The sequence below is a fragment of the Neoarius graeffei genome, chromosome 9 (genome assembly GCF_027579695.1).
Source record: "Neoarius graeffei isolate fNeoGra1 chromosome 9, fNeoGra1.pri, whole genome shotgun sequence".
In the NCBI taxonomy this organism is placed as follows: Eukaryota; Metazoa; Chordata; class Actinopteri; order Siluriformes; family Ariidae; genus Neoarius; species Neoarius graeffei.
Window position 1 is genome coordinate 19,522,300 of NC_083577.1, and position 12,093 is coordinate 19,534,392.

Here is a 12,093-nt window from a genome sequence, read left to right on the forward strand (position 1 = left end):
ATACTTCAGCATGTCTTCAACATGAGCCTGGGTCTTCAGAGGGTCCCCGTGCTGTGGACGACATCATGCCTTGTTCCTGTACCGAAGAAGCCGTGTCCCAGTGACCTCAAAGATTACAGGCCTGTTGTATTGACATCACATTATGAAGACCCTAGAGAGACTCATCCTGGAGCAGATCCGGCCTATGGTCCAACCACTTCTTGACCCCCTTCAGTTCACCTACCAGCCCCATCTTGGTGTAGAGGATGCAATCATCTACCTGCACAAAAAAGTCTACGGACACCTGGACAAGCCAGCCAGCACTGTGAGGATCATGTTTTTTTTTTTTTAAATTTCTCCAGTGCTTTTGACACCATCCGGCCAGCTCTGCTGGGTGAGAAGTTGACAGCGATGCAGATGGATGCCCCACTGGTGTCCGGGATTGTAGATATTTGACTGGCAGACCACAGTATGTGCGCTTGCAGGGCTGTATGTCAGAGTGATCAGCAATACCGGGGCTCCGCAAGGGACCATCCTTTCTCCTTTCCACTCTCTTCACCGCTGATTTCAACAACTGCATGGAGACCTGCCACCTCCAGAAATTCTGATGACTCTGCAGTGGTTGGACGTATTACCAGTGGTGATGAGTGAGTACAGGATGGTGGTGGACAACTTCGTCACATGGAGCAGGAAGAACCACCTACAGCTCAATGTGAAGAAGACAAAAGAACTGGTGGTCGATCTGAAGAGAATCGGGGCTCCGGTGAACCCTGTTAATATCCAAGGGGTCAGTGTGGACGTGGTGGAGGAATACAAGTACCTGGGTGTGTACTTGGACAATAAACTGGACTGATTCAAAAACATGGACACTGTATACAAAAAGGGCCAGAGCAGTTTCTATTTTCTGAGACTGCTGAAGTCTTTCAGCATCTGCTGAACAATACTGTGGATGTTCTACGAGTCTGTGGTGGCCAGTGCCATCCTGCATGCTGTCATCTGCTGGGGCAGCGGCTTGAGGGTGAAGGACACAAACAGACTCAATAAGATCAGGAAGGCCGGCCATGTTGTAGGCATGGAACTGGACTCTCTGACAGTGGTGTTGGAGGACACTGTCCAAAATAAAAACTAAGACCGTCCTCCCCCCCACATGAGGAGCTGATCAGCCACAGGAGTACATTCAGTAAACAGCCGATTCTTCCACGCTGCACAACTGAGAGACGCAGGAAATCATTCCTACCTGTTGCTGTCAAGCTGTACAATGCCACTGTATAAGTGGTACACTTCTTACCATGCATCCTTAACTCAGGTGCAATATATGTATATAGGAATCATTGTATATATATAAAAAACACTTCATTTTGCTTTTAAGTTATTGAACTTATTTAAATTCATTTTATTTATTCTTTTTTGAAGACTATTTTATATTCTATTTTTAGACATGCTTACTTCTTCCTTGATTCAGGAGCTTGGTTGCAAATTTTGAAGTTCCAGGGATTAATAAAGTAATTCTGATTCAGTAGGTAACATGACAAGGTGCACTTGTGTCTAATTACTGGCTGTCTTTTAACCTGTGTCTGTTTCTTTCAGCAGCCAGGAATGAGAAAGAGAGCCATGATTCCCTGTTGTGCATGTAGTGTGGTTATGTATAGTTAATAGTCACTGAAAAGTGTGAACAATAAAAAGTACACCTGTTCTGAAACCTCCCAGTTCTTCTGTTTCCCATCATCAGAAAGTTGTTAGAAATACCTTTTTATTTTTAAAATAAAATATTCAACTTTGAAACATTTCTTTTGATCACCATTGCAGACTAAAAAAAAAAATCAGAAGAATGTATGCCAATTAAAAGACAGTTTGTGCAAATTTTTAAATAATTAAATTTCAAGACCCAATCAAAATAAACCAGTTTCCTGACAAGTCTACATTTCAAGCACCTATTCTTTGGTCAGCAGCAGCACTATCTGAGACAGTAAAGAAAGACAAGTATCCCTGGCCCAATTTGTGTGGCATTTTCAATGGTTCAAATGAAACATGATAATGATCTGTATATAACGTGACCCAAAACCCATGATGATCATGGCATTTCAAATCAAGTTTCAAATCAAATCAAGTTTATTTGTACAGCGCTTTTAACAAACATTGTCGCAAAGCAGCTTTACAGAATTTGAACGACTTAAAACATGAGCTAATTTTATCCCTAATCTATCCCCAATGAGCAAGCCTGTGGCGACGGTGGCAAGGAAAAACTCCCTCAGACGACATGAGGAAGAAACCTCGAGAGGAACCAGACTCAAAAGGGAACCCATCCTCATTTGGGCAACAACAGACAGCCTGACTATAATATTAACAGTTTTAACAGGTATAACCCTCAACTGTCCTCATGGGGCCGTCCTTCACAGGAGTGGGGCGATAAAACTCCGACCAGACACAGGGCACCAGGATGGATCAAGCAGGTCCGAGGGGCAGAAGAGGCCAGAGGCCAGCATCTCAATCCCAGGATCAACATGTAACTCGGGGGGGGGGGGAGAGAAAGAAAACACGTTGTTAGGTATGCCCTAAAAATGACAAGTATTAAATCTGTGTGGTAGGCTCGCAGAGACGAGAGTCTTTACATCAGGCATGACGCACAATGGCATGTTAATATGGTAAAAAATATATCATGACCTGCTCTGGCTGGATGCTTGATTGGGTGATGGGAGCACACTCCTCAGCAATGATGAGATGCAGATGGGACCCTTAGGCCTGGCCAAGACAATTCAGTTACATTTCACCGGGTCTGGGACATGCGACAGAATGTCTGACGGCCGATTCCCTGCAGGCTACGATAGCCAGTCGAGGTCCCCACCGTCTCCACCAAAAGATTTCCTGTTGACTCCATGTAACTCAGAGGGACAGATTTGGGGTGGGGGGGGGGAAGAGAGAAAGAAAACACAGGTGGTTAGGTATGCCCAATGTCACCTGAATAAGTAGGAACAGTATACATATTGCACCGAGTACAAGCAGGGACTCCGGCAACTAACTATGACAGCATAACTAAAAGGAGAGAGCCAGAAGGTAACACAGGCATGAGGGAGCCCCGGGACATAAAGCAGCCAGCCACTGCACCGTCAACAAACTCGAGTGAGCAAGCGAGTGGGGACTGACAGCATCCATACATCCCAGTTTACCAAAACACTATGTCTGAGGACCCTCCAGATCTACTCCTTTACCTCATAAACACCATTAACAAAAGGCTTGACTAAACAGATATGTTTTCAGCCTAGACTTAAATGCTGAGACTTAAATGCATTTCACAGCTCAACATCCATACATAAGTGAGCTAGACTAACTACCCATATTTTTTTATTCTTTACAGTATAAAAATTCTATATTAAACTATATTAAAAAAAAAAGTCAGTTTGGACTGCTACAGTCTATTTTGTAAGGAACACATGTATATGTAAGGAATATGTAAGGGGCAAATATATAATATAGCTAACTATGTAGCTAGAAACATGCATGTATTAACATGAGCTATTTTATATTATTCTACTCTTATGGTTTTCAAAACTGAAACCTCCAAACTGAGGCTGACATGCACACTGTCGCCATGACCAAAACTCTTATTTCCCAGAAATGGCCCAGTGCTAGAGCTCAGTGGAATGCACTTTCCCTCTGTAATAAGCATAAACATGTCTGAAAGTGACTTCTTTAGTCTAGTCCATTTATTTCGAATGGTGAACTGAATTGTATACACTCACTGGCCATTTTAATCAGAACACATGTATGTGCATGCGCAGTATGTGATCATTACACTTGCATTCTTACAGCATGATGTAGTGGCTATATACGAGGCAGTAGCCACAACAAAAACAATTTTGACCTTTTTGGTGACCTTGATCGGATGACCCTCAAAATGTTGAAGGCTTTATTGAAGACCAATGCCCATCTATCCTGAAAGTTTCATGAAGACTGATCCAGCCGGTTTCCCGTAATATCTATAAAAACAAAACCCCGATCAAAAACAATTCCTCACCCCACTTATGCCATAGCGGGCGAGGTAATTATAGTCTGAAAATGCATCATTTTACAAATTTTTCCTCTTACATATATTTCTTTAATGAGAATTAATAAAATTTGCCAATTTCTAGTAAAATTCTGAAAAACAATTTGCTTAAATTAGTCTCTCTCAACTGGGGTACCCCGGCACCCTGGGGTGCCATCTGGCTTCAGTAGGGGTGCTGTCAAAAAATTATATATTCTAACATTGAAATAAATAAAATGAATTAAAATTCCAAAAAGCGACAGTTACACTAATGCAGATCATCGCCGCCTCATGCATCATCAAAATTTGTCTCACGGCCCCTTTTCCCCATGTCACGTCACTGCCAGGGTCACATGGTCAGCGTGACTGCGTATATTTTATATAGGGGTGCCTTGAGAATTTGCGTACTTCTGAAGGGTGCCATGACTGAAAAAAGGTTGAGAAATGCTGGCTTTGATGTATGTGGTCAAGTTGAGCTAGTGGTGCGTGGCAGTTTGTAGGAGTGGAAGGAGCACAGAAGACGGCAGGGCAGAACTGAGTTTCGTAACACTTTATTTTGACACTTCAGTTGTCTCTTGCACACTCTCGTACACACAGACACGCGCGCGTACACACACACATATCAGGTGTCTGGTTGGGGAGAGCGCGCGCCTCCTCTGCTCTCACCCTCTCCTTAAATAGGGCACAGTCACTGGGGAAGACACACAAAAACACGTTAATCAACATCAGGTGCAGTGATTCTGCCACTTACCTTCCCTGACTCCACCCTCCGGTCACAGACCGATGCTTGACCACGTCCCCACTGCCACATGGTGTAAATTGGGACTTCCTTTTATTTATAAAATAGTTTTTTGTTAACAGGGACCATGCACAACCCAGTTGTTGCACCAGAGTTAGCCATGACCTAATTTTCATCTATGGTCCCCGGGCAGGCAATGTAAAAGCATGTACAAAACAGTACAATATACTGTAGACAATTCAAAACAGTTAACCACAACAATATTTACAACAACATTGTATCACATGTAAATATTATACAAAAAAACATACACAACATGGTTATTTTTTTCTTGAGCCCTGTTTTAAGTGTGGTTTTAAAAATACTAAAATGTGTGCGATTTCTGATATGGGTGGGAATAGAGTTCCATTTTTCTGCTGCTCTGACTGAAAATGCTGATTAACCAAAGGCAGTTTTCCTGAATTTAGCCGAACAATCACCTCTCACTGATGCCCTGGCATTGTGTCTGCAGAATATTGAATCTAATGGGATGTTGAAGTCATCAGTATATGAGCTTTTATTATAGAAATATCTTCATAAGAATGGGATTATTGGGAATGGGATTATTGCTCTCAACTCTTAGTTGGGTTACTTTTAACCCAACTTTTTTTGTGCATGTACACACACACACACACACACACACACACACACACAATCTTCAAACTACCATTAGTAGTTGTAGCTACTGCTGAGTACTAGTCCATGAGTATTTGATTACAATGAGTATGAGGACAGAGGGCAAGCCCAGGAGACTGCACTGAGGTTGACCATGAAAAATTTAACCAGTAATAGAGCTCCAGATTCAGCTATAATGCCTAAATTCTGCAGCGTCTCTCTTCTCAAATTGTGATCATCAGTTGAAAAAATAAACTATCAAAAGCAATCAGTGCCAGGAGGGGTATTTTTTTTGGGGGGGGGGTTGGGACATCTGGGGTGTCCCATCTGATTTTTTTTCCTATCTAAAATTTAACTACCCCCCCAATACACCTCTTTAGTTTCTATGACCATTCTTTACAGATACTTGATTTGGTTTTTTACAAGAACAAAAATGCTGACATTATTGCAATGACATTTCACCCCTTCTGGTTAGCTGCCTACTAATACAGCAGGCCTGTCAGTGTAATTTTTTTGTAAAATCTTTGGATATAATGTTGTCTTGATCAATTGGTGTTGTATTCTTTAAGCAATATAGAATGCTAACTACAAATATGTAAATCTTGAAAGAAGAATTGATCTAAGGTACCGATATACAGCAAGCCTGAAGACACTTCACCAGTATATGGTGCTGCTTATAATGGCACACTCAAGTAATACAGGTAGTTTATAATAAATATGTCCATTATAAACAAACGTCATACTGTCCTTGAAATCTTAGACAATGGAAACCATAACACCTCCTCCCTTCCTTAACAAGCAGACTAGGTGTGACAACTATACACAATCATCTCAGCTTAAAGGAGTTTTTCAGTGGATGTGGTAGATTGTCTCTTTTCTGCCTGAATACGACAGCCAGAAAAACTGTGGACACCACCTGCTATTTTGGTATTCAACGCATCAAAACTATGAATTATAGGACTGTTGTAATGTACCTTGAAATAGGTTCCTTTGTGACCTGTGTGGTTGGATGGATCTTGGTTTGTTCCACCATGCAGATGGAATACTGGGCACTGTCAGAGGTCACATCTACAGTCCTCATTACAAGTCACTTCTATTCCAACCTATGGAAAGACTGTACCAGTGATTCAACTGGGATGACTGACTGCAAGCAGTTTCCGACATTGCTTGCTTTGCAACGTAAGTCTGTTGATTCAGATGTATTTATTTAGTGGTTTCTCAATTTCTTTAAACATTCAAAATGGTTGATGCACTAAAGTAATTATATAGAAAGTACTGAATTATAAATAAACCAGAAATCCCTAGTGGTATGGTGCTTCAAATAGTTTGTGTCAGGTACCCCATATTAATCTATGTATAACTGAAAGTGGGGAAGTAATTATACAGATTAACAATTTTTACCATATTGTATATTTGAATTTTAATACAAACACTATATGGCCAAAAGTTTGTGGACACCTAACCATCATACCCATATGTGCTAGGTGAACATCCCATGCCAGATTTAGTAGTCCCTTTGCTGTTAAAATGACCTAGACTCTTCTAGAAAGGCTTTGCACTGGATTTTGGAAGGTTGCTGTGGTAATTTTTCCATGTTGTAGTGAGTCACTAAACCTTGAGTCAGTCAGAGTGCGGTCTTGAGTCCCCAGTGTTCAAGTTTGAGTCCAGTCCAAGTAATTAAAAAAAAAAGTTTAGTGCAAATTAAGTCCACTACTGATCAGAGCCAAGAACAAAACTCCAACTGCACCATTTGATAGTGGCTGTTTTAGCACCATTAACATTAGTTTGTTCCTGAACATGATGTATGAAGAGATGAATATACATTCTCTTTGTCAGGGCTTGTGAAGTATTCTGTCAGAGATGGATGCAAGTGCAGGAGGAGTGTTTATTAATACATGTGAAGACAGGTAAACAATCCAGGGGTGGGTTTCTTGAAAGCCTCTTAAGGCCAAGAGTATCTTTAATTACCTCCTAAGATTAATCAAGCTAATGTGGTTTTCCAGAACATCGTACCCCAAGTAGTCCTTTAGTTTGCTCTGACGGCCCGTTTACACAAGGATGCTGTCGGGTAAAAACGACTAAATATTTTATCGGAAGTGCCTTTCTCTACACGGGGACGGCGTTTCCGAGGCTGAAAAACTTGAAAACGCCTTCCAGAGTGGATAAGTTAAAAACAGCCCCCGTTGCATATCCGTCTAAACTACCCAATACGCGAAACTCTGCTCGGATCTGCTCACGTCGGGTATGCGTTTACGTCATACATGTCATATATTGTACATGCCAGCCCGGGAAGTAAGAAAGTAAGTCAAAAAGTAAGAGCATGTCTGATTACATCGATCCAACGGACCTTCAAGCTGCTCTGGCAGCTTTAATAAACGTCCAGGAGTCCTTCGAACATCTATACCGAATCTGCACATATACCGTTAATGAACAGAGGCGGGTATAGTATGCTCTTACTTTTTTTACTTACTTTCTTACTTACCATAGCCAGAGTAGTCAAAGTTTTCACGGCGCAGATGTGCAGATCAGACAAGACGTCGCGCATGTGTGCAGACATAGCGGAGGTCTTTCACAGCACCACCTAGCCGCCTGGCATGCACATCCAATTGAATTCCACACATTTATGCGTCACAGTATTGATGCAGATTTCCTCCTTGAAAACGGTCGTGTAGACGTGGAAAAAAGTGAGAACGAAAACGGAATTTTGCGTTTTTGTTTCAGACCGTCCCCGTGTAACAGTTAAAATTAATAACAGTTGAAATAATCCTGACTGTATGTTTGAGTAACAGTGAAATGAGCGGGCATGGGGAACACATTTACTTAGTTATATAGTTTATTAGTTGCTCGTTCTTTCGTGTGAATGTTTATTCATTTAATTAAAAAAAATTCTTAGAAATAAAAAGCCCCAAAATGTAAAATAGTTTCAATTATTAATTGCCACATTATATGTAAAGCTTATTGACAATACAATATTTTAACATATTTTAAACATGTTTTATATTTCATTGGTTTCTGGTTAAAAAAAAAAAAAGCCATGTGACCTCCTCGACTGGATTTAGCAATGACTAATGCCTGTATCAGGGATGCTCATTGCAAAGGAGCTCTTCACAATGTTGCCATTAAGACTCCTTCTGATGAGTGAGTTTAGGAAAACCACATACAGAAACATTCATTGCTGAAGAATCTCTCAACTCTCTTTAACCCTAAAGGGCAACAGTATTGGGGAACCTATCCCAGAACAGCAGGCAAAATTGTAAAATGGTGAAACAGGCAATAGGTCAAGTGAAGCACAAACAGGCCATCGTATACGAGACAGAATCAAAGATGAGAAACAGGAAATCCAGGATCAAGAAACCAGAGTAGAACAGACCCCACCCCTCTGTTCATCAGTGGAGAATGTGTGGAAATGGTTAGCTCATTCAAGTTCCTGGGCACCCACATCTCTGCCAACCTTTCCTGAACTATTAACACCATAGCGGTCATGAAAGCACAGCAGCGGCTGTACTCCCTGCGTGTGTTTAGGAAAAACAACCTGGAAAAGAAGCTGCTGCTGGGTTTCTACCGCTCCTCTGTGGAGACTGCTCACGTACTATTTGTAGTATGCAGGCTGCACAGCAAAGGACAGGAACACCCTACAGAGTGTGATCGATAGGGCACAAAAACACGCCGGCTGCTCTCTGCCCTCCCTGGACTATATCAAGGTCCTGCTGCTTCAGACCCAATAATCTCAGACCCCTCACATCCGGCCCATCACCTGTTTAACCTGTTGCCCTCTGGGAAACACTACAGAACAATCAAATCCCACACCACTAGACTAACAGTTTCTTCCCCTGGGCCATACGTACCATAAACAATCACTGACACCTCCCCTCCAATTTAATTCAATTTCACTCACGCAGACACACACACACACACTTCACCTGCTTCAAGGACCATTGCACTATTTTAATAACTTATTTTGAAAGTTTTAACTAGTATTGCACAATGAAAATGCCACCTTTTATATGTTTCTTATTTTTATGATTGTTTTTATTCTATTATTTGTTTCTGTACACTGTTTTGAGTAGAGCTCCCACAATTTCATTGTACCCCACTGTGCAATGTCAAGTCTATTCTTTTCAAACAAGGAAATAAGGCTCAGTAATGTCTCAGCAATGCAAGTCAATATTTCGCAAAATAAGTGTGTTTTCACAGTTTTTATATAGGCACACTGTGCCTTAATCCTGTGCAGGTGCGAGTCATTTATGGTGTGCACGCAAGAGTCCGCGGCACACCTGAGAGTCTATCTGATGCACACACCAAGGCACACAGGTGTGAGAGTCTTGCATGAAATTAGTACAAAAATTAATGTAGATAATATACCAAATTATGGCATGTTTAAAAAAATAAAAATATCTAAGTCCTCATATCCAGTTTACGAGTCCAAATACAGTTAGTGTATGAGTCCGAGTCATCAGTGCTCAAGTCCAAGTCAAGTCATAAGTCCTTAAAATTAAGGCTCAAGTACTACAAGCCTGCCATTCAGCTACAAGAGCATTAGTGAGGTCAGACACTGATGTCAGGTAAGGAGACCTAGAACATAGTTGTCATTCCAGTTTATCCCAAAGATATTCAGTGGGGTTAAGGTCAAGGCTGTTTACAGGCCACTCCAGACTTGACAAATGTTTTTATGGCACTTGCTTTGTGTATAGGGGCAATGTCATGCTGGAACTTTTTTTTTTTTTGTAACAGCATAGCAAAGACCTCCTATACAATTCTGAGCTTAAAATTGAGCAGCAGTTTTAGGAAGGCTGTGACCTATGGTTGTGATGGTCAGGGGTTTATATGCTTTTGGCCATATAAATGTATATTTTTGATATGAAAGAAGCATGTGTAGAATTCTGCCAAGTTGGGTAAAAATGGACTTGATAAACACATGATTGTCAGGCTGTCTGAAGTGGTTTGCCATGCCCAGTGTGATATTTTGCTTGTTGTGGGCTAAGGGTTTGAATGGGGTGGGAGCAACTTAACTGTACAAGTGAACATAACCAGTAAGCAAATGACAGATTGTAAATAAAAAGAACTGGACAGCATTCAATAGCTGCCCATATTTAGTTACAAAAGTGGTTTAAATGGTGTGCTTGTGGCAAATTAAGACACACAGAGTATGTACTTGTGACAGCATCATTGACAGCTTATCCTTTTAAAAAAAAAAAAGTACAACCCCAAATCAGAAAAGGTTGGGAAGATATGTTGAAATTAAAACTGAAACCAATGGTTTGTAAGTAACTTTTAGCTTGTATTGCACTCAAAACAAATAACAGCACATCATGAATTTCATGATTTTTCTTCTTTTCAAAATAGACACTTTAATTTTGATTCTTGCAGCACATTAAAAAAAAAAAAAAAATTGGGACAGTGAAGCATTTACCACTTTGTAAGGTTGCTATTCCTTCTCACATCATTTAAAAGATATTTAGAGATTAAAAAGACATCAAGTGATTGTCAGGGTGCAGGTACTTACAGATGTATGTGCAGGGGAGAGCAGGAGAAGCAAACTGGAAATGAAGCCAAAACACTAGACAATAATCATAGTCAAAGAACAGGAAAGGGTCAGTTGATCAGTAAACAGAGCAGGAGTAGAAAATGAAGAGGTGAAACCAAGAACAAGGGCCAAAGAACCTAGAGCCAGGTAGCCCAGACCCAGCTTAGTACACCAAGAGTAAACTCTGAATGATACTTCACAACTATGGGAGTGTGAGAGAGGTTTAAGTAGCAGAACTGATGATTAGTGAACGAGAGACAGGTGTAATTAATAAGTGGGTGATTAGAGGGCGCTGTGGTTCTTGGGCATTGTAGTTTTGAGAAGCCATGTTTGTAGTCTGTTTAGAGCTGTTGCTCTCAACGCCATTACTGACAGAACCCCCCCCCCCCCCAAGGAGCTCCTTCCAGGAGCTATATTCTTCTTTGGATGCCCTCTCCCCCTTGATACAGGCTTGTCGGGGTATTGGATATGGAATTCCTGTGTCAGGAGAGGGTCCTAAATGACTTTGGCTCCCAGCCAGCTTCGTTCCTCTGGTCCATAGCCTCCCCAATCTACCAGGTACTCTAGTTGTCTCTGTGTCTAGAGTCTAGGATCTTGTTTACCTGGTAGATGGGTTCCCCTTCTAAGCTTAGGGCAGGGTGATCTTGGGTGGGAGCATTTCCAGATAGAGGACCTTGGATAGCAGGTTTTAGGCATGAGACATGAAATGTAGGAGCTATACGGCTGTGAGGTGGGAGCTCAAATCAGTATGAGACCTCATTTATATGCTGGAGTACCTTGTAAGGTCTGATGTAACATGCCTGTAGTTTCCTGCATGTATTAGGTTCCTTGAGAGGTGTTTGACTGATTTGTGATTGGTGATTGGGTTGCACATGTGCATTCTGTGCTACGCACTTCCTGGTTCCCGAGTTGTTTGCGACGAGTCTTTTTTCCGCAAGTGTTGGCGTTAATTACTAATCTTTTTTTATATTTTTTCTACAAATAATTTTCCAGTGTCCTCTTCATTTTTTATTGTACTTTCACTTTCCTTTTTGTACTTTCCACTTTCGCTTTCCTTTTTCCGTTTTTTTCTCTCTCTTTTTTCGGAAGAATGCCGAGACCAGAAGCTTTCTCTTTTTCTCCTCCTGTGTAAAGACCATAAGCGGAGGCCATCCACATCGAATTTGCTTTAATATC

General features: G+C 41.2%; 1 protein-coding gene across 1 annotated transcript in view; it reads left to right on the forward strand.

The window, feature by feature from the left end:
* Nucleotides 1-6,259: 6,259 nt before the first annotated feature.
* Nucleotides 6,260-12,093, forward strand: part of cldn10c (claudin 10c) — a 47,519-nt gene continuing 41,685 nt past the window's right edge. The window contains exon 1 of the mRNA XM_060928616.1: nucleotides 6,260-6,572. Within this exon, the coding sequence (XP_060784599.1) occupies nucleotides 6,341-6,572 (232 nt within the window). The 5' untranslated portion in view covers nucleotides 6,260-6,340. The remainder of the gene's footprint in view (nucleotides 6,573-12,093) is intronic.